General features: G+C 47.4%; 9 protein-coding genes across 16 annotated transcripts; 5 read left to right on the top strand and 4 right to left on the bottom strand.

The window, feature by feature from the left end:
* Positions 1–101: 101 nt before the first annotated feature.
* Positions 102–1,502, bottom strand: LOC6527079. The gene is made up of 3 exons (XM_002088136.3): positions 824–1,502; positions 591–767; positions 102–537 (listed from the first exon to the last, which is right to left on the bottom strand). Exons 1-3 carry the CDS (start codon positions 1,411–1,413, stop codon positions 216–218), a joined length of 1,089 nt encoding a protein of 362 aa, XP_002088172.1. The 5' UTR covers positions 1,414–1,502; the 3' UTR covers positions 102–215.
* Positions 1,503–1,574: 72 nt separating this feature from the next.
* LOC6527080 (coiled-coil domain-containing protein 102A) lies at positions 1,575–7,505 on the bottom strand. Of its 3 annotated transcripts, none has more exons than XM_039370251.1 (9): positions 7,189–7,505; positions 7,055–7,125; positions 6,954–6,993; positions 6,357–6,877; positions 6,095–6,298; positions 5,702–6,038; positions 3,497–3,663; positions 2,690–3,362; positions 1,575–2,500 (listed from the first exon to the last, which is right to left on the bottom strand). In XM_039370251.1, the coding sequence occupies exons 1-8, from the start codon at positions 7,327–7,329 to the stop codon at positions 2,693–2,695; spliced, it is 2,151 nt and encodes a 716-aa protein (XP_039226185.1). In that variant the 5' UTR covers positions 7,330–7,505; the 3' UTR covers positions 1,575–2,500; positions 2,690–2,692. The 3 variants fall into 3 exon arrangements, with proteins under 3 accessions (XP_039226185.1, XP_002088173.1, XP_015053198.1); XM_002088137.4 differs by having other exon boundaries at positions 2,738–3,362; positions 7,189–7,504; XM_015197712.3 differs by lacking the exon at positions 2,690–3,362 and having other exon boundaries at positions 7,189–7,503.
* LOC6527081 (glutaryl-CoA dehydrogenase, mitochondrial) lies at positions 4,024–5,613 on the top strand. The gene is made up of 2 exons (XM_002088138.3): positions 4,024–4,585; positions 4,709–5,613. Exons 1-2 carry the CDS (start codon positions 4,120–4,122, stop codon positions 5,500–5,502), a joined length of 1,260 nt encoding a protein of 419 aa, XP_002088174.1. The 5' UTR covers positions 4,024–4,119; the 3' UTR covers positions 5,503–5,613.
* Positions 7,506–7,726: 221 nt separating the features above from the next.
* LOC6527082 (PHD finger-like domain-containing protein 5A) lies at positions 7,727–8,446 on the top strand. Its single transcript, XM_002088139.3, has 4 exons — positions 7,727–7,876; positions 7,954–8,144; positions 8,209–8,294; positions 8,360–8,446. The coding sequence occupies exons 1-4, from the start codon at positions 7,825–7,827 to the stop codon at positions 8,364–8,366; spliced, it is 336 nt and encodes a 111-aa protein (XP_002088175.1). The 5' UTR covers positions 7,727–7,824; the 3' UTR covers positions 8,367–8,446.
* Positions 8,386–9,484, bottom strand: LOC6527083 (coatomer subunit epsilon). The gene has a single exon (XM_002088140.4). It carries the CDS (start codon positions 9,387–9,389, stop codon positions 8,469–8,471), a length of 921 nt encoding a protein of 306 aa, XP_002088176.1. The 5' UTR covers positions 9,390–9,484; the 3' UTR covers positions 8,386–8,468.
* Positions 9,485–9,602: 118 nt separating this feature from the next.
* On the top strand, positions 9,603–11,014 carry LOC6527084 (kynurenine formamidase). Of its 3 annotated transcripts, XM_015198125.3 has the most exons (4): positions 9,603–9,714; positions 9,772–9,936; positions 10,003–10,158; positions 10,210–11,014. In XM_015198125.3, the coding sequence occupies exons 3-4, from the start codon at positions 10,032–10,034 to the stop codon at positions 10,983–10,985; spliced, it is 903 nt and encodes a 300-aa protein (XP_015053611.1). In that variant the 5' UTR covers positions 9,603–9,714; positions 9,772–9,936; positions 10,003–10,031; the 3' UTR covers positions 10,986–11,014. The 3 variants fall into 3 exon arrangements, with proteins under 3 accessions (XP_015053611.1, XP_002088177.1, XP_039226595.1); XM_002088141.4 differs by having other exon boundaries at positions 9,619–9,936; XM_039370661.2 differs by lacking the exons at positions 9,603–9,714; positions 9,772–9,936 and having other exon boundaries at positions 9,948–10,158.
* On the bottom strand, positions 10,997–17,761 carry LOC6527085 (daxx-like protein). Of its 2 annotated transcripts, none has more exons than XM_039370658.2 (4): positions 17,442–17,761; positions 12,471–16,786; positions 12,226–12,406; positions 10,997–12,051 (listed from the first exon to the last, which is right to left on the bottom strand). In XM_039370658.2, exons 1-4 carry the CDS (start codon positions 17,447–17,449, stop codon positions 11,436–11,438), a joined length of 5,121 nt encoding a protein of 1,706 aa, XP_039226592.1. In that variant the 5' UTR covers positions 17,450–17,761; the 3' UTR covers positions 10,997–11,435. The 2 variants fall into 2 exon arrangements, with proteins under 2 accessions (XP_039226592.1, XP_002088178.2); XM_002088142.4 differs by having other exon boundaries at positions 12,471–16,767; positions 17,442–17,760.
* Positions 17,762–18,207: 446 nt separating this feature from the next.
* On the top strand, positions 18,208–21,541 carry LOC6527086 (protein transport protein Sec61 subunit alpha). The gene is made up of 4 exons (XM_002088143.3): positions 18,208–18,369; positions 18,593–18,660; positions 19,660–20,751; positions 20,821–21,541. The coding sequence occupies exons 1-4, from the start codon at positions 18,363–18,365 to the stop codon at positions 21,082–21,084; spliced, it is 1,431 nt and encodes a 476-aa protein (XP_002088179.1). The 5' UTR covers positions 18,208–18,362; the 3' UTR covers positions 21,085–21,541.
* Positions 21,542–21,775: 234 nt separating this feature from the next.
* LOC6527087 (transmembrane protein 115) lies at positions 21,776–24,353 on the top strand. Of its 3 annotated transcripts, none has more exons than XR_001454329.2 (4): positions 21,776–22,526; positions 22,933–23,289; positions 23,516–24,073; positions 24,131–24,353. XR_001454329.2 is itself a non-coding variant. In XM_002088144.3 (3 exons), the coding sequence occupies exons 1-3, from the start codon at positions 22,003–22,005 to the stop codon at positions 23,976–23,978; spliced, it is 1,344 nt and encodes a 447-aa protein (XP_002088180.1). In that variant the 5' UTR covers positions 21,776–22,002; the 3' UTR covers positions 23,979–24,353. The 3 variants fall into 3 exon arrangements, 1 of the variants encoding a protein (XP_002088180.1); XR_001454330.3 differs by having other exon boundaries at positions 23,516–24,069; XM_002088144.3 differs by having other exon boundaries at positions 23,516–24,353.
* The last annotated feature ends 236 nt before the right edge of the window (positions 24,354–24,589 follow it).

The raw sequence follows: 24,589 nt of genomic DNA on the forward strand, positions 1-24,589 counted from the left end.
ACTAGTAACTGGTGGGAAACTTTGCCACCCATCTAGCGCGGACTCCAACCAAAAGTGCATTTTAACAACTAAAATATTTAAATAAGAAGTCAAATAAGAACTTTGGTTTAGAATAGATCAAATGTACATATTTATTCGCGGTCTATACTACCCACTCGAAAGCATTAATATCAAGCCCCTGGGCCACTACGTTCATCATCTGCTCACAAATATACCTAGGCCTTGCCCATTATTGGCTGAAATGATTCCGGGGAAAAGTGCTGGAAGTCCTGAATCGAGCGATACCCCCATAGATCCATGGCCTGGCCACACACGTCCTGTACAGCCCCAATGTCGTCCACCAACATTTCGCTCATCCACTCGAAGGCGGGCTGGTTGAAGAGCTCCTCCCGGCGAGAGGACTCTACGACAAAGCCACTGCGTGGATGAATCCTCTGCGTCCTGGGCTTGGTTCGTCCCAGAGGCAATCCGTAGAAGTCGAATACCTGTTTGATGGTCTCCTCGGGCTGCAGGAACAAGTCCTCGTAACGTATAATGCTGCGGAATACACATATACATCAAGAGAACTAAGAAATGGACAAAAACCTTACCTGAACCGCTGGGGATAGGCATGGGTGAGGGTCTCAACCATCTGATGATCACTGACCATGTCGCTGCATAGGGTCTGTGCTTCGCAATCCCTTTCATCCAAGCACCACTTGTTACTCATCCGGGAGTATATGGTGCCCCGAGGATCGCGGACAAGCAGCAGGATGGTTAAATTAAGACTAGAAATAAGGAGCTTTAAGTTAAATGATTCATTTCCAAAACTGCTACCACTCACTCCTGGCGCTCCAAGAGCGTAGCCAGAAGACTCAGCCGCATGTTGTACACCGCCATGTTGATGAATGGGTGCAGCTTGCAGACGCCGGCCATCGTCTCGGGATCCCAGCAGGTCTCCTGGCCGTGAGTGCGACAGATCTTGGCCTGGGCGCCGTAGAAGCGCTTGAAGACCGACGATCGCATTCCCCATTGGATCATTTCCGCAGACATGTTGTAGTTGCAGTTGTACAGCGCCACCAGCTCCTCCAAGGCCCGACCGTGCTCCTTTGCGGCAATGGGACGGCTCTCGTAGCCGATCAGTGGAGCGTAGTGCTGATAGCAGCCCGGCTGATGAGCCAGGTTGTCCAGCAGGGTAAGGGCACCCGATCCCCGGAACGTGACCAGCATTGAACGGATGGGCTGACCGCCGGTTTCCAGTGTGAGGTTGCTCAGGTTGCCCAGGTGTCGGGTGCTGTAGGACACCAATGATCGCTGCATAGTCACCGGATCCGGAATTAGAATGGGCAAAAGGAAGAATGTGATCAGGACATAGATCGTATAGACGCCCACACAAACGGCGGTTAATTTGGTAGTACGCGAAAGTTGAACCATGACTGAAATTTTAAGTTTTTTCCCAAGCCGCACACTCTCAATTTATTTTGTACAAAATCCGAATGGTTGAAGTGTTGATCTGACAGAAGGCACTGTGCTTCCATGTGGACGACGAAAAGGCTACCAAGGATTCAGAAGAAAACTACAAGTACGGGTGGATATATCTTGTAACATGCTACCTTTATTGGCATATCATTTGTATTTTATATACTTTTAATAGTTAATAATAAATTGTTATTTATAAATAGCTAAAATACTAATATTGCTATGTTATAATACGTAAATATTTCGAATTCTGATTTGCAAATGTGTATATATATTTTGTAAAAGACCAACTATGCTGCTGAGTATCGATAAACTTTTGAAAAATAAAAGACTTTCGGACTAGGCAACTGCAAAAATGTCTAAATCAGTAGTGAGAATTATGTGTATAATTTCAGTTAATTTCGATTAATAATTAGCAGCATTTTTACAATGCTTTCTTAAAACTCATACAATTTCTTTAGATTTCTGGCACTAAATGCTATTCCGCAAACATCGAACCTGTATTATGCTTTCATACGTATATATGTCGGTATATCTGTTATTAAGTCTGTTCATTTTTAGTAAAGGCAAGGGTTTCCGATGAGGATGAAAGGATGTGAGGGAGAAATCCTCCCAACAACCGTCTTATCTGCGAGTTAAGCTCATAAGAATATGGCCTGCAAAATGAGTTTCAAACGTTATCCTTAAATTACTTGGAATATTGAAGATATGAACTTGGCTAACTGGTGATCTGATGATTGGAATTTGTCGCGAAATTAAAATTATCTTAGTTTAGAAGTAAGTATTTGTCCAAGAACTATCGTTCTGCAATAGATTTTCTTATAAAAACCTGGGGCACCGGTTGCTTAAAGCCCCAAATACAAACTAGGAATGCGGATTAAATTTAAGACCGTTGTCCCACCAACATTGAAGTACTTGCGAATTAATACTTAAGGTTAATACCATTACTGTCTCTCAAATGTCTTTTGTGTGGTTCTCCTAATCGCTGTTACCCTCCGTCTCGTCGTCCAGCAGCAAGCTTGTCGAACCATAGCTACGGAGTCTAAAATTTAAGATAATCATTGTTATCATATTGAATAAGAGTAATGCATTGATTAGTAGTACAATACGTGCAGTAAGGATTAGTCATGCTATGGGAACTCAAACTAATGATGTTCATTATAATAACTAACAAAAAAGTGGTTACTTTTAAAGTGAAGTGCATAGTGATCTATTTACTTAAGACATTTACTTATTAAGACATTTCTGATAACCATCGTTCCTCCTCCTCCAATCTCACCTCATCGTCGGACACCTTGAGGCCGTCTAGATTAATGCTGTTTCTCGCATATCCTGCGCCTGCAGACTGCTCCTTCTCGTACAGCTGCCGATTGAGCTCATCCTTACTGGAAGCGGAGCTGCTGCCTCCATTAGTAGTTCCCTTCAAGGGCAGCACGAGATTTGCTCGACTGGCATTGCTTCCTGCGCTCCCATAACGTCCGTTTCCGGACCTCTGTCTCTGGTGATGATGATGGTGCTGTCCGTGAGGATTATCGAATTTCTGCTTGGCCCGCTCGAACTCCAGGTTTCGCGATTTTGACTCAAATATATTCTCCTCCAGATGCGTGGGCTTGGCATCAAAAAAAGCAGCTGCTGCCGCAGCCGCCGCTGCTGCAGATGCCGCAGCACTACTCTGCTGTTGCTGCAGGAGCGTCCGTTCCGTGTGACTAGATCTCTTTACGGAAGCAGCATGATGCACAGCTGCGTCGCTGCCATTGTGTGAGCTTCTCAAACCTGCCTGCGAGTCATCGAAGATCTGGCGAAGATCATTGATGTTTGGCAGACAGTCGTTGGGCAGCTCCACGGCAATCTTATTCCTCAGCTGCACCCCGCCCATTCCCCGCAGCTGGGGACTCGGAGCACGTCTTTTTCGTTGGGTTAAGCGTGGGTTAGGAGTTAGGTTATTAGTCAAGCCAGCACCAGTTGAAAAGTTAGTGGTTATTAGAGTTAGTCAAAGGACTTAGCCGTATGCAAACTGAAATAATTTTGTTCATCTTACCTATTCTGGAGGTGCTGAATCTGCACCTGCAGCCCTTCCGTCTGACCCACTAGCTCATCGTTGGAGCGCTGCAGGCGGCGCACTTGGTTAACGGCCGAATCCAGTTCGTCCTCAGCACCAGCCAGCTCCCGTTTCAGCTCCTCCACGCGCTGGCGAAGACGCTTCACCTGCAGGAAAATAGCGGAAATTAGCAGCTATATATTTATTTTCAGATTGGTATTAAACTGGTAAACTCAAAACACAAAGAGCAAAAGGGGCGTGTCTTTAAATATTACCGATAAGCAGACGACCCCCGCCAAGTGGTGATAACGCTAGAAATAGGAAAAATTTCCTTCCACTTGCGCTTCTATCACTCTTGGTTTTTATCGTCAAGTCAAAAATAAGCGCGATAGTGCGAAAAATTTAGAACCCGCAGATTAAGATCGGGCATAACAACAATATTAAATCGAGGTAAACAAAGTGGCGAAGAAAAGCGAAGAGAGCGCGCGAAGAGCCGGCAGACAAAAGCTCTCGCTGTAGATTTGAGCTTTCTTCAGTCTCTCGCCGAACGTCGAATCGAGCAGCTGTTCCGTGAAGAACCTGCTGGCCACTTCCAACAGCAAAGACAGAATCGAATTGGAATTATGATTGCGCAAAGTGTAATCAGCAAACTGAGACCGTGTGCACGGCGCTTGGCCAGCACGAGCTCCAAAGCCGCAGCTCCCAAGTTCAACTGGCAGGATCCGCTGAATTTGGAGAGCCAGCTGACCGAGGAGGAGGTGGCCATTCGGGATGCGTTCCGCGGATACTGCCAGGCGGAACTGCAACCGCGCGTCAAGATGGCCAATCGCCTGGAGACATTCGACAAGAAGATTATGGAGGAGATCGGCAGCCTGGGTGTCCTGGGCTGCACCATCAAGGGATACGGTTGCGCCGGTGTCTCTAGCGTTGCCTACGGTTTGCTAACCCGCGAGGTGGAGCGCGTGGACTCCGCTTATCGATCCGCCGTCAGTGTCCAGAGCTCGCTGGCCATGGGCGCCATTTACGACTTTGGATCCGAGGAGCAGAAGCAGCGCTATTTGCCCAGCATGGCGGAGGGCAAACTGATTGGTGAGTCCCAAGTAAATGATTTCATTTTTATTTTAAAGAAATATTCGGTGAATTATATAAAGGCGCCGTGGTATAGTTTCGATGTTCATGAGCGAATCTCAACTGTTTTCCATATTTATCCAGGTGCCTTTGGCCTGACTGAGCCCAACCACGGTAGTGACCCCGCTGGCATGGAGACCCGTGCCAAATACGACAGCAAAACCAAGACGTACATTCTGAACGGATCCAAGACCTGGATTACAAGTGCACCCATCGCAGACGTCATAGTCGTATGGGCTAAATGCGAGGATGGCAAGGTGCGCGGCTTTCTGGTGGACCGCAAGATCTCCGGCAAGGGATTGGAGACGCCAAAGATCGAGGGCAAGTTCTCTCTGCGCGCTTCGCCCACGGGTATGATCCTGATGGACGAGGTGCGTGTGCCAGAGGAGCAGTTGCTACCCAATGTGGCAGGCTTTAGCGGACCCTTCACCTGTCTGAACAACGCTCGGTATGGAATCGCTTGGGGAGCCCTGGGAGCAGCCGAAACCTGTGTGGAGATTGCTCGCCAGTACACACTGGATCGCAAGCAATTCGGCCGTCCTTTGGCTGCCAATCAGTTGATCCAAAAGAAGCTGGCCGATGCCATCACGGAGATTGCTTTGGGCCTACAGGCTTGCCTGCATGTGGGTCGCCTCAAGGATCAGAAGCTCCATACGCCCGACATGATTTCCCTTCTCAAGCGAAACAATACTGGCAAATCGCTGGATATTGCCCGTCAAATGAGGGACATGCTGGGCGCTAATGGAATCAGCGACGAATATCATGTGATCAGGCATGTAATCAATCTGGAGTCGGTTAACACCTATGAGGGCACACACGATATACACGCGTTGATCCTGGGCCGCGCCATCACAGGACTGGCGGCATTTGCTAACTAATGTACTTCTTTCGATAATCCAAAAGTACTGAATTTACTAATTTGTTTTATATCCATGTGTCAATGCCAATAAATGTTAATGAAACTGAATCCGGCCAGAGGGGCTGCAAAATCTCTAAGTTTTCCTAGGCTGATAAGCTGATATGCCTAATCTGATCCATATATCATCCGATAAGAATTTGGGGTGTGGATTTACTCACCTCCGCCTCGTACTGCTCGGCGCGGCGAACGGCGTGTCCCAGCTCCGTGTTTGTTTCGGCCAGCAACTTCTTTAGCTTGGCGTGCGACATCTTGACCTCGCTGATCTCCTTGTTACGCTCCGAAAGTTCCTGCTGCAGTGCTCGCAGCTCCACGTCATTTGCTTGCATGGGTCGGCACTTACGATCAGAACGTTCCTGGTAGTCTCGCAGTTCTGCGCGCAGTTTCTTGTTGTCCCGCTCCATGGCCAATTTCTCGGACTCCAGTCGCTCGCGCTTGCCCCATTCGGAGGCGTTCTCCGCCTGCAGATGCTCCAGCTCAGTGCGAAGCTCCGTGAGGCTAAAATAAATCCATGATTAGACTCTAGCCAAAGTATTAAAGGCATTTTTACTTACCGGCGCTCGAGATTCTCACGGGCGGCAATCTCCTCTTGCAGCGAGTTGTTCACTATACGCATCTCAGCACGGTGTTGTTCTTGAAGAGTTAAGAGTTCGCGCACTGCCTCCTGCTTGGCCGACCGCATCTCCTCTTGACGTCCGCGCACATCCTGGATCTCCAGCGTCAGTTTCTCAATGCTCTTGTGCAGCTCATGCTTTTCACTGCAAACAAAATCACATTTAACGATATTCGTACGTTATTGGAATATAGATTACTCACTCCCTTTCCGCTTGAAGAGTCTTCTGAGCCTCGTCGAGGCGCAATTGCAGCATGGATATTTTTTGCAGCAAGTAGTCCTCGTCAAAGTCATCCTTGGACAATTGCTGAATGAGGCGCTTCTCCTCGGCAGCCGCCGCTTCATCCAACTCGGTCAGATGCTTGGGCATAGCCCCTTTCATAGCGAACTCCTCGATGTCTAGATCCTTGACATCATTGGTCAGCTTGGTAACCAAGCCGTCCTCGCTATTTATATTTTTTAAGCCATCCGAAGAGATGTCCGGCGAGCAGTTGGCATCCCGTCCGTTGGCCTCCGCATCCTCGCTGGTGTCGGCCCGATGGAACTGACCGGCGTGCTTCATCATCAGCGTGTGCACTTTCTCCATCTCCTTCTTCAGCTGCGTGATCTGCAGCTCGAGATCGTTCTTCTCCCGCTTCAGGGAGTGGGCCTCCTTCATGGCGCCGTCCAGTTTGAGGCTCAGCTGCTTGGATTCCTCTCTGGCCTTATTCCGCTCGTTGCGGACCTGCGAAAAGTGAAAAGTTTTGTTATTGGATACCGGCGATATTGACCCAACTTGAAAGCCATGGCAACCGGATTACCTTACTCCACTTCTCCCGCCAGTTTGCAGTGCAGTCGGACCTGAAATGGTTGATGTTTTTTTTAGCAGATAGTTCGGACCAGGAAAAGCTGCTCCACTTACCACCACTTCATGGTTTTTTCCATTTGCGCAGCCCGTGCTCGAGCTTCGTGTAGTTCCCTCTGCCGCTGGGACTGAATATAAAATAGAAGTAAAATTGCTGGGCATAGTAGTAAGCACCACACACCGATACGCACCTCTCGAGCCTCCCATTCGGTTTCTCCATATCTAGCCGACATGGTGGTCCCGATGACGCCCACGCCGCCCACTTCATTGCGTCTGCTGCCGCCCACCGGTGCAGCGGTTGCACTTTGCGTCGTTGATGCCGCCTGCGACATTTCGTTGTTGTGCTTTCTGAAGTCCTGCTTGTTGCCTTTGGTGCCTCACAACTTCCTAACTGATCTGTTGCATTGTGGGCGTGTTTTTGCAATATTTTGGACCAAAGCTAAATGCGAATACAGAAAATAAAATTCGAGAATGCCAACAGCTGTTGTTTACTAGTCGCTGTGAATGTCCAAACTGCAATGGTGGTAGGGCTGTCAGGTGCCTTTAAGGGACATTTTGTTAAAGAAAATAGATGGAAACAATTTTTTGTATATGATTTAATTATATTCATATTTTTATTCTATCATGCATTAATATATAATAAACAATATTAGATAAAATATATTTATCTTATATCAAGCCTTCATAGGTAATAATGAATGCCCCACATGCTAATTTTGAATACTTGGCAACCCTTAACCGAAAGTGCGTAAAGGTCACACTAAATAAGTCGCCGCTTTTTTCTGCAATTGTTATTATATTTGCTGACTGAAAACCACCATTAAATCATGGCCAAACATCATCCGGATTTGATTTTCTGCCGCAAGCAACCCGGCGTGGGTAAGTTCTCAAGTTAAAGCCGTTAAAAATCTCCAGGCGATTCAATAATTTATCTTTTTCCCCATCCCATGCGGCAGCCATTGGACGCCTGTGCGAAAAGGACGACGGAAAGTGTGTGATCTGCGACTCCTACGTGCGGCCGTGCACCTTGGTGCGAATCTGCGACGAGTGCAACTACGGATCCTACCAGGGCAGGTGCGTCATCTGCGGCGGACCCGGCGTTTCCGATGCCTACTACTGCAAGTCCTGCACCATTCAGGAAAAGGACGTGAGTTTGTCAGTCACTCCTGGTGCACTCTGTGCCATTAATTGGTATCTTGGTTTTTTTATAGCGCGACGGATGCCCCAAAATCGTGAATCTGGGTAGCTCCAAGACTGACCTGTTCTACGAACGCAAGAAATATGGCTTCAAACAGAAGTGAGTACCCAGAACAGTAATCGGACATATAAAATCCACCCTTATACTTTGTTTTCTTATTACAGCTATTGAAGTGCTCTCCGCTACCTCATACATTTCTAATAAATTTTTATTGTAGTTTAATACATAAACAAAAGGTTTTGATAAATGAATATTTGGATTTTCTTCTTATGTCTAGATAGCGAGCAGTTTTTCCCCGCCCTCAACGTCGTACTGCAGGCACAGACGGTCGAACTCCGCTGACTTCTTGTCCAGATCGGTGACAAAGTCGCTCTTGGGATAGAACTGCCTTAGCTGCTCTAGGTTCCGGTTGATGGCCTCTGTCGGTTTGGCCGTAAGGTGGGCATGCACCATCAGATTGATCAGGGTGTCGTAATCGTTGTGCTTCTTTAGTAGAGATTCACGCAGCACAGAATCAGCCTCCTCATACCGCTCCAGACCCAAATGCACGACTGCTTGGCCGTTCAGCAGCGCTGGAGTAGGCTTGAACTTTTCACAGAACTCTTGGTATATGTGAAAGGCGTCCTGCATCTGTTCCGTGCCCTGGGCGAGGGCCACCCACGCCTGAGCGAGCTGAGTCAGCGTAGCGTCGTCGCTGATCTCCTGCATCTTGGCCACCAGCTGCTTGGCCAGATCCACGCGCTGCAGGCGGAGCAAGCACTGGACCGACAGAGCCATGGACTCCAAATTGGTGGAACCGTGCAGGATCTTCAGTGCGTTCTCGAACTGCCCGTCGTGGCAGTAGACGATGGCGGTGGCAAGGTGCCAGATGTTAGTCTCATCCTCCTCTCCGGCCACCTTGTCCGTGAGTTTCTCCAGTAGCTCCTCAGTCCTCGAAGGCTGCTCAAAAGCTTCATGCACCAGACGCAAGGCCTGCAGGGGCGTGGAGTTTCCCTCCTTGATGTCCGAGGCCACGATGCGTCCGGAATCGATGGCCAAGTAAGAAAGGTACATGTAGGAAAGGAGCTCCGGTCCCGCGGTGCCCTGCTCCGGCAGCACGAAGTTGATCGAGCCCATGAAGTTGCCGATGTAGTACTCGTTGCGGGCATCGAAAAGCACCGAGTTGGTGTCCTCCTCGTTTTGTTGTCGGCTCATTCTCGTGATTATTTTTAAATTAGCTTGGGAAAACAGAATTCTTTTCGGCTGAGTTGGCTTATTCGCCCAAACTTATCGGTGCCTATCGTATATCGATATCAGATATGTTATCGTCGAGTTGTCACAGTGTTACCGTTTAATCAATTAAAACCCCTAACACAAATCGAATCTGGCAGCGCTTTTTTTGTTAAAAAATTATTTTTTTGTAATTTTTGAACCAATTTTTTTTTATAAACACTATTTCAGCTTCGGAAATTAAGTATATACCCTTTTTTATTTCATGGCTACCAATAACCAAATACCAAAATGAAAGGTTTTGTTCCTTGTAAGCTTCAAATCTGATTTCAAATCTTAAAAAAAGTTTATCATTTCGACCCTGGAGCTGAGTGTTGCAAAACGCCATCTCCTACATCAATTTCAGATCCGGTAATTAGTGCGAAAGCTTAATTATACGTTAAAAGCTAACGGTTTGGTTCAACCTTGGCAATCCGGTTTGACTTGAAGCAACTGAGCTCTAATATTGCATTACGCTGGACCGCAAAGCGCAGTAAGAATAATAAAGTCACTAAGCCTACGCCCTAGCTACTTTGCCTTTCTAATCTGTGTTACGAAGTCTCAGTGATTTACTGTCTCTTATCTGGAATGTACAATCCGAGGTGCAAAGACCTTGACCGGGACTATTTCCCCAGCTATCACACGACCAGGTTTCAGGATCAGCCGGAACCGAATTTGGCCATATTGGAGCACTTTGTGCGGGTGACCAAGCAGCGTAAGAACTAGCATTCTCCACGTCTGATTTAAAATCTAAGTCAAATTTTAGATGAAAGGGATCTGACCGAGAAGCAGGGCATCACTGTGGACCACATGCGCTATGGAGGAGGTCGTCAGTTAGTGGATATGTTCTACAGCGATAGGACCTCCAATCATGCACCGCTGTTCGTCTTCGTGCACGGCGGCTACTGGCAGGAGATGGACATAAGCACGTCCTGCTCGATTGTGGGCCCCCTAGTGCGGCGTGGATACCGTGTGGTCGTCATGGACTACAACCTGTGCCCGGAAGTCACCCTCGAGCGGCTGATGTCCCAGTTCACCGACTTCCTCAACTGGATCTTTGACTACGCCGAAATGACCAACGTGCAGGAGATGACCTTCGCCGGACACTCGGCAGGTGCCCACTTGCTGGCCCAGATACTGATTCGCCCTAATGTGATTTCACCCCAGAGGAGCAAGATGGTGTGGGCTTTGGTCTTCCTGTGCGGCGTCTACGATCTGAGGGAGCTCTGGAACCTGGAATCGGTTAATCCCAAAAATATTCTGGGGCTCAACGAGCGGAATGTGGAGTCCGTGTCACCGATGTTGTGGGAATACACCGATGTATCCGTTTGGAACTCCACCAAGATCTATGTGGTGGCCGCAGAGCATGACAGTATCACCTTCATCGAGCAGAGTCGCCACTTTTCTGAAGTGCTGAGAAAGAAGGGCTACAAAGCGAGCTTCACGCTCTTCAAAAACTACGACCACTTCGACATCATCGAAGAGACGGCCATCGATGAATCGGATGTATGCCGTTTCCTGCGCAACATTCAAATTGAATAAACCGGGCGCAGTTTCGCTTTCTGTCATCATTTCTCATCGTTCCGTTTATTTTCTACGACTAACTTAGACTAGTAGTATTCCGTATATACACTACCGTAGTTTTGTGGCTTGTACCCAAAGGTAGGGGACTTTACAATAAATAAGCGTGGTGGAACTGGTAACATAGCAACCACAAAAATGTACGGGCGATAGTCATCGTTGAACATCTTTATGTACATTTAAAGATTTACGAGAAATTTAAAAACTGGATGAAATTTGCAATAGTCGCTCGAATTTAAAATAAAATCTGCATGAAAAAACAAATATAAAATTTTATGATTTTTATGATTGATGTTGAGAAATAACTATTCGTCCCACCGCATTTTTGTTAGTAAGGAGAGTAGAAAAATTCAGAAACAAACTGAACATATTGAATAAATAACTTAACTAGGGATGCGGGTACAACTGTTTCTATGACTCCTCATCCGAAATGATAATCTGGTCGGCAATGACAGGCTTAGCACTCGGTATGGGATAGGGGTTTCTGTGCGGATCCTGCCCATGGACGAAATTGGCGTTCAGACTAGAGACGGACATAATCTTAAGCCTGCCGTTGGGCGTGGCTTCGTCATTCTTTTTGCCAGTCTCGTCTCTCGTTATATCTATCACATCCTCCTCGGCGAGCGGTAAGGCATCTCTCTTTGGTGATGTTACTGCTTCCACTTCGGAGTCGGTATCGCTCACATCACCGTTCGCTTGGAAGTTATTAACAAATTCCTCAACATCGTCGTCCTCCGTGTCAGATTCCTCCTCTGAGTCATCTCCGTCGTCGTCAATATTAAAAGTCCGTCCATTAATCGGGCGCCTTTTTCCAATCACCTTTCCACGAGCTGCTGGACTCTTCTTTAAAGAGGCGAGAGCGGCCGCTTTAGCTGCTGCCTGAGCACTTGTGCAGGGCTCGTCGTCGTCTTGCGCCAAAGCAGCCAGCTTGGCGGCCTCCTCGTCCGCTTTAACCTGCTTCAACTTTTTCTCCTTCAGCCGCGCCTCCTGACGTTCCTCCGCATTGAGATCCTGCTCTAGGGCATACCTGGAATCATGAATTTAAGTATTAGATTGCAACAGTATTTTGAATCCAGAGCACTGCCGCTGTTCTTGACGCTTGCGATAAGAATTTACAGAAAAATGCAAATACAAAACAAATATTTATCAAGTCGAAACCCTATTGAACAGCGCAGTTCTGAAATCTTTGATTTGTGCTCACTTTTCCAAGACATCACTTATTTTAGTTTGCTTTTTGTTGTTTTCCTTCAGCTTGGCTAGCAGCTCAGGATCACTGGACGCTGGATCTTTTCCGTTTGCCGTGAAATGTGTGACGGTTTCGTAAAGATCATTTTTTCGGCGCGATTGTAGCATTCGACCGACTTTGTTAAAGGCATCGTAGGCTGCAAAATAATAGGTGTGTTTAATATTAATAATTAATAATAAATGTTGAAGTCCACGACATACCGATTCTCTTCATCTCGAACTTGGCTAGTCCAAGTTCCTTTTCCTTGTTGCACTGTTCCAAAATTTGAAGCACATCGTGGTAGTCGGGAAACTCATGCAACTTGTTGACAAAAGCCGAGAGCTTGCGATTGAAGTGTGGATAGTCCGTATCCTTGAATTGGATGGGCTTCTTAAGCTGACGACGGACACTCTTGCTCTCACCGGTTAGATCACAGATTTTCTCATAGATTTGGCAGGCGCGCTTTTTGAAGCGCTCCACCTGAAGATAGCTGGAGTCCTCGTCGTTCAAGTCCACTTCAGCATCGTCCAACATCTTGATTCGTTTAGTAATAGCATGCAGCGTGCGGTTCAAGTGCCGTATGCGCTCTTCCCTCCGTTTATCTTCGCGAGAAACGGGCTCGCAATGCACTACTGTAACCTCCTCTACATCATCGTCCTGCTCTTTCCCCATCATTCCAGTCTGTTCCGGCGACTTGAACATCTCCGGCTGCTTGGGTGTAAATGATCTTGGAAGTGGGAACTGCATAGCTGACGGCGTTGCCCGTATTGTGGGAAACATGTTGGCCACCATCCGCGCTGCAAGCTCATCAACCACGTACTTTAGGTGTACGTAGACCAGGTTCGACTCGTTTCTGATCCTGGACATGGCCACTGTGACCAGCTTGCGAAAGCCACATGACATCACAAAGCTTTCGGGCACACTGTAGTAATACTGGGTTAACTTTCCCCTTACCAGACTTTCCATGAAATCCGATTTGTCCACCTCGCGGCACAGCCTCAAAAGTGCCGCGTACTCAGTTGTAAAAGGGGCATTCGCTGCTGGTGATGCCTCAATTGCATTCATAATGGGAGTGTAAGATTCCTTCCTTCTTTTCTCTGGCGGGTTTTCTGGTATTGCATCTAAATCCACTATTTCTGTGATAACAGGAACTGATTTGTTTGGGGGAGCAATCACAACTGCAGGTCTTTTCATTGATCTGGGTTTTTTATCTGTTGGAATCGGATTGATCGATGATTCGTTCACGCCTCCTTGGTCTCCGGCCTCCTTGGCCTCCGTCTCCGGCTTATCCGTGGGCGGCGTAGTGGGCGGTGATTCGACTAGGACAATTGTTGGCGCCGAGGACGACTGCAATGGCACGCGATGCTTTTGCTGTTGTTCGAGATGCCTTCGCCATTCCTCATCGGATTTCTTGAGCACGGTAATTGGCTGGATGCGTTTGACGCTTGCAGTTGGAGTCCTGATCACTGGAGAAATGCTCGCTCCGGGCAAGGAATTCAATTTAAAGGCTGCCGCTTTGGCAAGCTGTTGTTGCTGAAGTCCAGCCGATGGTCCAGCGGGCGGTGGAGTTGTTGTGGGCGTTAGCTGTGGCGTAATGCTAGTGGTGGGCGGCAAGTTTAACAACAGCGGCTCATTTAAGGCCGCGGCACAGTGCGGTGGAGTGGCCAGAAGGCGCTGTGGAGGAGTGGCACTCGCTGTGAATCCCTGGACATGCGTGGAAGTCATTGGTGACGCAGATGTCTTATGCTGTGAGCTTCTAAAAGGCAAAGTACGGGCTGCAGTCATTGTCGCGGCTGTGGGACTGACAGCTCTAGCGACCTGTGGCTTTATTGGGTAGCAGACTTTGCTGTTTGTAGGCACAGGCGTGATCTTGGCTACCGTCATGGGCCTCACTATTGGTGGACGGTGTGCGAACGGAGGATTTTCCATGGCCGCGTTTGGCATTGTCTGCTTTTGTACTATATGAGCGGGTGGTGGCGTCTGCTGCGGAGTTATCTGTTTTGGCAGAATTTTTTGACCCGTAGGCGGAGTCTGCATCATGGGAAGTCTCTGAATTGTCACCGATTTGTGTGTTATTTGATTGACAACTGGAAGCGACGGCTGCTGCGGTGGAATCTGTGTGCCCATCACAGAGTTTAGCAGTTGTATAGCCAATTGTGTCTTTGGTGATTGCTGTTGGGCCACAAGCAAGGGATTTTGCGGGAGCGGTTGTTGCCGCGGCAGACCCACCGATGTTTTTGGAAGCTGCGGTTTGGCCAAAGGATTCTTAAGTAGGTGCTGTATTGGCCCCACGTTTTTCTTCTGTGCCACCTGTTGCTGTTGAAGTCCTACATTTGTTTTCTGCTGTGACTGGGGCTGTCCAATAGGTAACTTTTGTTGTTGCCCTGGGGCGGTTCGTTGCTGTTGTAGCTTTTCAGGTGTTGCCTGATGCCCTGTGGCGGCTTTTGGTGTTGTTTGATGCTGTTGGAATTGCCCCACTGATGTCTTCTGTTGCTGTTGACTCACTGAAGTTTTCTGTTGCTGTATTGAAGTCTTCTGTTGCTGCTGCAGTTGCCCCACTGAAGTCCTTGGTTGCTGCTGAAGTTGCCCTACTGAAGTCTTCTGTAGCAGTTGAGGCTGCTGCTGGACTTGCCCCGGTAAAGTCTTTGTTTGCTGTTGGGGCTGCTGCTGGAGTTGCAAAGTCTTCGGTTGCTGTTGAGGTTGCTGCTGGAGTTGCCACACTGAAGCCTTCTGTTGCTGATGAAGTTGCACCGCTAAAGTCTTCGGTTGCTGCTGGAGTTGACCCGATAAATTCTTCTGTTGCTGCTGGCTCACTGAAGTTTTCTGTTGCAGTTGTGGTTGCTGTTGTAGCTGCACCAGTGAATTCTTTTGCTGTTGTTGGTTTTGCCCCACTGAGGTCTTTTGTAGCTGTTGAGGTTGCTGCTGGATTTGCCCCACTGATATCTTCTCTGGCTGCTGGCTTACTGGAGTTTTCTGTTGCACTTGTGGTTGCTCTTGCAGTTGCACAAGTGAATTCTTCTGCTGTTGCTTCTGTTGTTGGTTTTGCCCCACTGGAGTCTTTTGTAGCTCATGAGGTTGCAGCTGGATTTGCCCCGCTGATGTCTTTTGTGGCTGCTGGCTCACTGAAGTTTTCTGCTGCAGTTGTGGTTGCTGTTGTATCTGCACAAGTGAATTCTTCTGCTGTTGTTGACTTTGCCCCACTGATGTCTTCTGTTGCTGTTGGCTCACTGAAGTTTTCTGTTGGTGTGGGGGTGGCTGTTGCTGTTTTAGTTGCACCAATGGATTCGTCAGTGGCTGTGGTGGTTTCTGCTGTGGTTGTAGTTGCCCCAAAGGAACCTTTTCCTGTGGTGATTGCCCGACGATCTTTTTGTGTTGCTGCTGCTGCTTTTGTAGCTGCCCCAGCAACATTTTATGTTGCTCTTGTTGCAGTTGACCCAGGATCTTCTTTTGTTGCTCCTGTTGTAGTTGCCCCAGGAAAGTATTTTGTTGCTGTTGTTGTAGTTGCCCCAGGAACACCTTCTGCTGCGGCTGTCCCACGAAAACCTTTGGTATTTGCTGAATCTGTACTCCAATTGCCGTATTCTGTTTAGCAGGCTGTTGGAGGGATCCCACTGCTGGTTTTTGCTGCGTTAGCAGTTGGGCTCCCAGTGGTTTTTGCTGCGTAGACGATTGGCCACCCAGTGGTTTCGGTTGCTGCGCAGCCAATTGGCCAGCCAGTGGTTTCGATTGTTGCGTAGCCAATTGGACACCAATTGGCTTCTGTGGCTGCTGCAGCCGAATACCCACCGGTCTAAGTGGCTGCTGCTGTTGCACCTGTATCTGCTGCAATTGACCCAGAGTAGCTATATGTTGCTGTTGTCCTGCAACTAATTTCTGATGGACTTGGAGTGATAGCGCCTTCTGCGGCTGCTGCGGCCCCATTTGACCCACTGCAGTTTTGGGCTTCGTAACACCCAGTATTATGGCCTTCGGTTGCTGGGCCTGCGACTGTTGCTGAGGCTGACCTATCCCAAGAACGGGTTGAATCTTTGCAGGCATTGCTTTCGACGCAGGGATGATTTTTGAACCGGGTGCGAGCCGTATCTGGTTACACGGCGTCACCCTCACCTGGTGGCTGGGCACGGTGGTTATCACGGCATTTGGACTGGGCGCCTTATTGCTCACCGACCAGGCCACTTTCTGGCCGGTGCCAATCTTGATCTGTTTCGGGGTCACATTGTTGTTGAAGCTGGTGGTGTTGTTGTTGCTCTCTGCCAGGGAAATGGTCAAGTTTCCGTTTGTGGTGAGGACGTTCTTCTGGTGCTTGGTGACGGTGATGCCACTGGGGATGTGCATGGATCGGAGTGGATCCACTATGACCGGAGTGGCCCTCGCAGGTCCTGTTCCTACAGCTGGCACTTCAATCGGAGATGCCAGGGAAGCCTTTGGTATGTTCAGAAGTTTGGCAGGCAAACTTTGCCTACCGGATGGCGTTAGTAGTCCCAATGGATCCTCGAGTCGTCGTCGTTTGGCTGGCGACTGCAAATATAATTTGAGACTTAAAAACAATTCATATTTAATAGATCGGAAGAGCACAGAGAACATAGTGCCACTGCATGGGCTTTGAAGTGTGTTTTATAATTAGCCACATTTATTTAAATTCAAAACTGCAGGCGACCTGTTGGCTCTCTGGTGCATTTTAAATTTGAATGAAAATATAAACAAACGAAAGCCGTCAGTGTGTGGGTGTGCGCTCGTCGGTGTGCGCGAGAGCTTTGGAGAGTTACGAGCGCGCGCTGTGGAGAGTTGATTTGATATGCGGCCGTATCAGCAGAAACTACTTTCCGAACTTGACCAGGCGAATTGCGTCTTAACCAAATTCTCTCCAGAAGCGGAGACTCACCGCACCCTTACTCGCTCTTTCACGCCTAACGTAATCGTAATTGAAGTCCGATATTCGCCACTGCAATTGCAAGATTCGCCAGGTCTCCAATCGCACAGTCTGGCAGCACTGCCCCACTTTGCAACTGTGTGAGTGGGGGCTTTGCATGTTCATGTCTGCTCGCTCTCAATAAAAAAGCAGCGCGAAAAAAAATTAATTCCACACTATGTGTAACACGCACACACACTCATGCAGCGAGCCTATTTAAATCCAACTGTACTTTTTCACACACACAAACACAGACGAGTCTTCTAGGAAATCGGGAAATTACCTCTTCATCAGACTCCGAGCTCAAATCAACACATATCACAGACGCAGACATTATTCGCCCCGAAATGGCAATGGTCCGCACTGAATTTATTTACTTTACTCGCCCCGCGATTCACTGGCTTTTCTTCGCATTTGGACTCGCCACCGTTGTTGCCAGCTAGTTTTTCACGCATATGTGCACGACGCGTCCGTGTTCGATCCGAGTTCTCGGCACTGGCACTGAATACTATATATATGTGGGAATTCTCCCACATATTTATTACGCTCGCCTACTGAATGCACTACGTGAGTGTTTGTATTCATTCCTCACAATTGTCAAATTGGAGAGTTCTAGAGCTGCCAAAACATCGCAGGCTGAACCAATAGTATCGGTCGCTAGGTGTCAGCCGGTGACAGCGATTGCCTTACGACTATCGCCACCTGATATCGTTTAACCCTATAACGCCCAAACTCAACGAGTACATTACAAAAATTAATATATGTTAGCTCAACTTAGATATTAAGTTATCTCATTAAGTTACGTTAATCCCTCCAAAACCAAAATTGTTGGACTCTGTTGATTATTTTTTTATGTATGTGGAATTTCCTATTAAAGTATTAGTTTGAGGGCAGTGTATTGTTAACTGCCCAAAAATAAAGATTTTTCCATCGCTTGACTCTAAATGTTAATGTTAACTACTTTACCAAGACTTTAGTAAGACCGTTCAGCACCAACTGACACGACGGTGTATTTTGACGTTTCACCAACGGCCACACTGAGTGACACGTCGACGTCGTCTATTCGTTCGCATCGTTCATTCGGTTTTTGAAATTTGAGGCGTTCGTTGTGCCGTGAAAAGTGAGACCTTCTACTGTTCGTGTAGAAAGTGCAATAACCAAGCCACCCACTCAGTTCCCAGGCTAGCTACACAAATCCGGCAAAATGGGAAGTAAGTAACCGTCATCGTCAGACATCTTCCCCAAAATCGGGGAGTGCAGCGGTTTTTGTGTAAAGTGCCGCCCTTGCAGTGCCGCTCGCACCCCCGTCGCTCATTGCTTACGTATACAAAAAAGATTCGGCGTGCGGCGCCGTTCGTTGTGTCCGAAAATCGCAATTAATTGAAAATACCCTGAAACGCAACTAATTCGGCTGCCTTAATTCACTATTTGCAGTCAAGTTCCTGGAAGTTATCAAACCGTTCTGCAGTATACTGCCGGAAATCGCAAAACCGGAGCGTAAGGTGTGTATTAAATCGTAATTAGATGTAATCACAGCCCAGATTATTGTCCCAATTTGTGCTGTACCATGTAAATATCTAATTTTCCCAACAATTAGCGGCTTTTCTCAGCTTTTACGTGTGTTTTACCGAGCTAATCTCGCTTTGCTCTCTGCCAGTGTTGCCAGCGCACGCGTTTTGTGGTTGCTTTCACTTGTCAAAAAGTTGAACATCGCCACGCAAACAGTTTGCTCTTCATTTTGTAGCAGGCAAACGGCAGCAAAACCACCCTGATATGAAACAAACTGAGGCTTTTATGTGATGAAATAGCAAAATACACTTTTAAACACTTAGTTTCTTTCAGTTGTGCCTTTTGTGTTCATTAATTTCGTCCTAATATTTACGTCCAACCTTGATTTAATGATTTATTTAATTGTACACCACTTTAAGTGCATATATTTACAAGTTTTTATATGATTCCTGGGCGTTTTCATTCATAAATCTCAATATTTCCACCTCATTGCTGCTACTACTTTTCTTATCACCTGGCTACTTGTTGCCATACTCCCATTTTACACACACACACACACAAACGCACACTACTCGCTCGCCCACTGACAAACAAACGCTACGTGGAAATGGAAATGTCAAACTTCGGCTCGCACGAAGTGCTCATCCGAAGCACTGTCGACGTCAGCTTCGTTTGTTTTTGTTGCTCCCAGGTGACAAGCGATGACGACTACGGCAAAATGAAGTTTACCTGATTTTGTTTAAACAATTCACACACGTACACACATGGGAAAGCGGCCATGTAGGTCAACATAGCGGTAGTCTTATTTGAGCAGCTTAGTTTCAAGGGTAAACGGCACTTGAGCTTAAATCGTTTCTTAAAAAAAAATAATAATAATGTAGTCCTCTTTGTTTAAAGCATCCCTTCTTACATTGTTTAAAACATAAATACCCATTTTATCCGTTATTCCGCCATATGACTCATTCGCAATTGCTGGCTCTTTTCATTTTCAGATCCAATTCAGGGAGAAAGTGCTATGGACTGCGATCACGCTGTTCATTTTCCTGGTTTGTTGCCAGATCCCGCTTTTCGGTATCATGAGCTCAGACTCGGCGGATCCCTTCTACTGGATCCGTGTGATTCTGGCCTCCAACCGTGGTACGCTCATGGAGCTGGGTATCTCGCCCATCGTGACCTCTGGCCTGATCATGCAGCTGCTGGCCGGAGCAAAGATCATTGAGGTCGGTGATACGCCCAAGGATCGTGCTCTGTTCAACGGCGCTCAGAAGCTCTTCGGCATGGTGATCACCATTGGTCAGGCCATCGTCTATGTGATGACTGGCATGTACGGTGATCCGTCGGAAATTGGAGCCGGTGTCTGCCTGCTGATCATCATCCAGCTGTTCGCCGCTGGTCTGATTGTGCTGCTCCTGGACGAGCTCCTCCAGAAGGGCTATGGACTGGGATCGGGTATTTCCCTTTTCATTGCCACCAACATTTGCGAGACAATCGTGTGGAAGGCGTTCAGCCCCACCACCGTGACGACGGGACGCGGTACCGAGTTCGAGGGCGCTGTGATTGCCCTGTTCCACCTGATGGCCACCAGGAACGATAAGGTGCGCGCTCTGCGTGAGGCCTTCTATCGCCAGAACCTGCCCAACCTGATGAACCTGCTGGCCACCGTGCTGGTGTTCGCCGTGGTCATATACTTCCAAGGCTTCCGCGTGGACCTACCCATCAAGAGCGCCCGTTACCGCGGCCAGTACAGCAGCTACCCCATCAAGCTGTTCTACACCTCCAACATTCCCATCATCCTGCAGTCTGCGCTCGTGTCCAACTTGTACGTCATCTCCCAGATGCTGGCTGTCAAGTTCCAGGGCAACTTCTTCATTAACCTTCTGGGTGTGTGGGCTGATGTTGGAGGCGGCGGCCCGGCTCGCTCCTATCCCATCGGCGGTCTGTGCTACTATCTTTCGCCCCCGGAGAGCGTGGGCCACATCCTGACCGACCCCATTCACGCGTTGCTCTACATTGTCTTCATGTTGGGCTCCTGCGCCTTCTTCTCCAAGACCTGGATCGATGTGTCCGGCAGCTCAGCCAAGGATGTAAGTACTATAGTAGTTAATCTCAATCAGCATGAACTTACCGATCCTTTTTGACTTCTCTCCTTGCAGGTTGCCAAGCAGCTGAAGGAGCAGCACATGGTGATGCGTGGCCATCGCGAGAACTCGATGATCCACGAGCTCAACCGCTACATCCCAACGGCGGCTGCTTTCGGTGGTCTCTGCATCGGAGCTCTGTCTGTGATGGCCGACTTCCTGGGAGCCATCGGCTCTGGTACGGGTATCCTGTTGGCGGTGACCATCATCTACCAATACTTTGAGATTTTCGTTAAGGAGCAGTCCGAGATGGGCGGCATGGGCACGCTGCTGTTCTAAGCAGTCTAGAAGATCACCTGCGATCCAATCAACAACAACTAATACTTCATCATACTTCCCACACGCTCGCTCCCATTAAAACAAACTTAATTAACCGCTTTGTTTTTTTCGTACTCTGTCAAACACCCACAGTAAGCGTAAATTGTAAGGCCTTTGGCTGCTAATTTCATCTTCCCAACCAATAGAAGCGTACATAAAAGCGGATGAGAGAACCTTTATTTTGAATAGTTTTTAGTTGTATTCAAATGTGAGACTACATTGCTTGAGTTCAATATTTCTGCGAATTGATTGAATTTCAATGCAATAACTTGTTTTAATATTAAATCAATTGAATTATACTTTAAATACAACATGATATGGAGACATTGAAATTATTAAAGTGAAGATGTACATCAAACGAACACATGCATACAAATTGTCATAATAAAACGTAAATTAGATAACTTTTTTAAACGAATTCGTTGATTTTCATTGGTTTCGGGTCTTGGGAAAAAGAAAAATGTTATTCTTACATTTAATACCAGAGTTCTTTACACAAATATTTAAGCTCGGCTTTCAAAATGGCGCCAAAAATTCAAAAGCTAAATTTTCAATTACTTAGCCCATTGCCTAGCTAGTGTGGCCAAAGCAAAACGAATCAAAGGATTTATCCTGGTTAATGGTCTGGTCATGCTGAAGCACAACAATCGATAAACGATAGATACGCCTACCCACTTCGATGACAGTCTTGTTATTGTAATTGTGAAGCAAAATCGTAAATATTAGCAAATGAACCACTTCTACGCCCCTCGAACGTGTTGAGTTGCGAGGCAGACAAGCACCGCAGCGCATTCAAGCCCCCCCGGTTCCAGTCCGCCGTCCAGGAGCTGCGAGGCCACCCATAACCGCGTGCGAACTCGAGGAGAAGCGATCGGTGCCATGTCAGCTCAACTGGCCAGAAACTGGCCGTACATCTGGCAACAGCTGAACGCCCTGCTGCACAACACCTCGCCGGTGATCACCCTCATCTGCGTGGTGACCACGTTCGGCTACCTGCTCTCCTTCTCGGAGACGGCCATCCTGCTGCTCAGCGTCACGCCCGGATACATCCTGCCCAACGGCAAGTTCTGGATATGGACCGCATTCACGTTCTGCTTCATCGAGCTGCACTGGTGGGAGGTGGCCGTCGACGTGGTCACCGTGGGCCTATGCGGCAAGATGCTGGAGCCGCTCTGGGGTCAGCTGGAGATGTTTAAGTTCTTCGCCCTGAGCAACTTTGGTGTCTCGCTGCTGACCACCGTCTACTACCTGTTCTACTACATGGTCACCAAAAACCCAACCATTCTCTTCGAGGTGCACATCCACGGCCTGGCCGGATACGTGGCCGGCATCTGCGTAGCCGTGCGCCAGATAATGCCCGATCACCTGATCTTCAAGACGCGCTACGGACGTCTGACCAATAGGTGAGATAGTTGCTTGATATGTTGTCATTTCAAATTTACGCTGTAGCTAAGGGCTTGCTTTAGAAAGTTAAAACTGTCTTGGAAATCACTCGATTATTTCCAAATATGTCTTTAAATCGATCGTCAGTTTTCTTGGGTTGCCCCCTATGAATCTAAATCGAAATGGATTCAAGCTCAATAAATTGAGTTTAATTTGGTAGTTCATCGACCTTTTAGGTTTGGGTCAAAGTTTAATAAATTATTGGATCACTGACGCAAAAGTAAATAAATACTGACGTTACTTGCTTGAAGTACTTTCTAAATAATAACAAACACACCATTGTAAAGATTACATATTGTATTTCTTCAACTAAATCCCGAATCATAACTGACATTTAAGTAAACAAATGTACTCTTTACTACACAGGAACGTTCCCCTCACTGTTCTCATTATGGCCATCATCTTGTGGGCCATCGGCCTACTAGATGGCACTTATCCGGCTATGTTTGCCTCCGGATCGCTGGTTTCATGGATCTATCTTCGCTTTTACCAACACCATCCCAATGGGCGTGGCGACAGCTCGGAGAGCTTCACGTTCGTCAGCTTCTTCCCAAACGTATCGCAGCCGTTTATCAGCGTAATGGTTAATCCCATTTACAACTGCTGTTTGCGGGCGGGCGTGGTCAAGACGCCCACGCCGCTGCGGACGATATCTACGGCCAGCCTGACGTCGGTATCGGTGCAAATGCCGGGAGTGGATCCGCATGACATTGAAAGAAGGCGGTAAGTAAGATACTCGTAGCATTGGGTAAATGCTATGATTAATTAGTCGTATTTTGGGACTTAACTTAATTGTCTTGATATCAATTCCAGTACGCTTATCTAAAGAGGCACTAACCATTTAATCAGAACAGGCTAATTATTGTTCATTAGATAAGAGTACTAGCATTAACATGAATAATTATTCTGGTATTATTAATACATTATGAATTCCTATTCTTGATTTCAGACAAATTGCCCTAAAGGCGCTAAGTGAGCGGCTCAAGGCCACGGACTCCAGCCGCCATGCCCAGCTGCCCAAGTCGTTCCCGCAGCAGCAGCAGTTGCAACATCATCACCAGCATGCGCCGCACCAGCAGCAAAAGCATCACAGTCACGGTGGGGGGCACAGTCACAGCCATGGAGCGGGTCATAGTCATAGTCATGGGGCGGGACACAGTCATGGTCCCGGTCCCGCTCAAATGCCGCAGCCCGACTTCCTAAAGCCCACCGGCAGCTCTAGCCAGCTGCCCATCACAACGTCGCGGGCGGAGCCGCGCATGATCAGCACCATGAGCCAGATACCAATACCAATGCCAGCGCCACCACCCAAGGAAGGGAATATTCCGGGTCAAGGTGCTGAATTCACAACCGGAGGCGATGCGACACTTATCAACCTGGACGATGTACCAACTACGTCTTCGATGGCCTAGACAGTGATTCTATGCAAACATTAATGAATTTTTGATATTTAAACGAATGATCTAATGATTTACGCCCATGTTTTGTATGATTCTGCATCAAGTATGTACGTACCCCATCAGTGTTCCCATTTTGTAATTACCATTCGTGTGTTTCGTCGTAGTGTCCTGTAGACTTACGCTTGCTTGCTGCGCACACCGCCGGCCATGCTACTAGGATCAGTGAAGTGAAGTAATATGAGATCAGCATAAACAAATACCTTCCAGGCAATATGAGAATACTAGAGCCTTTACATAGATGCATACTTTCTGTTGTAGTCCTTACATGTAATTGAAAATGATGCTTTATTTAGTTAATAACTGTAAATATATTTAAAACTCCAAAAACATTGTTGTTTTTCACTCGATAAGATTATGACTGCTAATAACTTTCTTATTACTAACAATTGTAGCTGGGTTGGTCATATGAAGAAACCCATCACTGCCTATTACTCATTTTTAAACAAGGTTTTAATTGCAGAAAAGCTTGTGTTATTTTACTATCCAAACATTTCATAACTAATTTCTTAGCGAATACATTGAATTAGTTATTTCTGTGGATTTACCGGACAAAGCTGAAAGTA

Source organism: Drosophila yakuba, chromosome 2L, assembly GCF_016746365.2.
Source record: "Drosophila yakuba strain Tai18E2 chromosome 2L, Prin_Dyak_Tai18E2_2.1, whole genome shotgun sequence".
Taxonomy (NCBI): domain Eukaryota; kingdom Metazoa; phylum Arthropoda; class Insecta; order Diptera; family Drosophilidae; genus Drosophila; species Drosophila yakuba.

Coding starts and splice junctions, on each gene's coding strand:
- LOC6527082 (XM_002088139.3), top strand. CDS start 7,825: ATGGCCAAACATCATCCGGATTTGATTTTCTGCCGCAAGCAACCCGGC. Junction 7,877..7,953: donor CCGCAAGCAACCCGGCGTGG/GTAAGTTCTCAA, acceptor CCCATGCGGCAG/CCATTGGACGCCTGTGCGAA. Junction 8,145..8,208: donor GCACCATTCAGGAAAAGGAC/GTGAGTTTGTCA, acceptor GTTTTTTTATAG/CGCGACGGATGCCCCAAAAT.
- LOC6527085 (XM_002088142.4), bottom strand. CDS start 17,492: ATGTCTGCGTCTGTGATATGTGTTGATTTGAGCTCGGAGTCTGATGAA. Junction 16,768..17,441: donor GCTCGGAGTCTGATGAAGAG/GTAATTTCCCGA, acceptor TTATATTTGCAG/TCGCCAGCCAAACGACGACG. Junction 12,407..12,470: donor GTTCGAGATGAAGAGAATCG/GTATGTCGTGGA, acceptor ATTATTTTGCAG/CCTACGATGCCTTTAACAAA.
- LOC6527087 (XM_002088144.3), top strand. CDS start 22,003: ATGTCAGCTCAACTGGCCAGAAACTGGCCGTACATCTGGCAACAGCTG. Junction 22,527..22,932: donor TACGGACGTCTGACCAATAG/GTGAGATAGTTG, acceptor TTTACTACACAG/GAACGTTCCCCTCACTGTTC. Junction 23,290..23,515: donor CATGACATTGAAAGAAGGCG/GTAAGTAAGATA, acceptor TCTTGATTTCAG/ACAAATTGCCCTAAAGGCGC.
- LOC6527080 (XM_039370251.1), bottom strand. CDS start 7,329: ATGTCGCAGGCGGCATCAACGACGCAAAGTGCAACCGCTGCACCGGTG. Junction 7,126..7,188: donor CCGAATGGGAGGCTCGAGAG/GTGCGTATCGGT, acceptor TTTTATATTCAG/TCCCAGCGGCAGAGGGAACT. Junction 6,039..6,094: donor CGTGAGAATCTCGAGCGCCG/GTAAGTAAAAAT, acceptor GATTTATTTTAG/CCTCACGGAGCTTCGCACTG.
- LOC6527086 (XM_002088143.3), top strand. Junction 18,661..19,659: donor TCGCAAAACCGGAGCGTAAG/GTGTGTATTAAA, acceptor TTTCATTTTCAG/ATCCAATTCAGGGAGAAAGT. Junction 20,752..20,820: donor CCGGCAGCTCAGCCAAGGAT/GTAAGTACTATA, acceptor CTCTCCTTGCAG/GTTGCCAAGCAGCTGAAGGA.
- LOC6527084 (XM_015198125.3), top strand. CDS start 10,032: ATGTACAATCCGAGGTGCAAAGACCTTGACCGGGACTATTTCCCCAGC. Junction 10,159..10,209: donor TGTGCGGGTGACCAAGCAGC/GTAAGAACTAGC, acceptor GTCAAATTTTAG/ATGAAAGGGATCTGACCGAG.
- LOC6527079 (XM_002088136.3), bottom strand. CDS start 1,413: ATGGTTCAACTTTCGCGTACTACCAAATTAACCGCCGTTTGTGTGGGC. Junction 768..823: donor ACGCTCTTGGAGCGCCAGGA/GTGAGTGGTAGC, acceptor CCTTATTTCTAG/TCTTAATTTAACCATCCTGC. Junction 538..590: donor GCCTATCCCCAGCGGTTCAG/GTAAGGTTTTTG, acceptor TGTATTCCGCAG/CATTATACGTTACGAGGACT.
- LOC6527083 (XM_002088140.4), bottom strand. CDS start 9,389: ATGAGCCGACAACAAAACGAGGAGGACACCAACTCGGTGCTTTTCGAT.
- LOC6527081 (XM_002088138.3), top strand. CDS start 4,120: ATGATTGCGCAAAGTGTAATCAGCAAACTGAGACCGTGTGCACGGCGC. Junction 4,586..4,708: donor GGCGGAGGGCAAACTGATTG/GTGAGTCCCAAG, acceptor ATATTTATCCAG/GTGCCTTTGGCCTGACTGAG.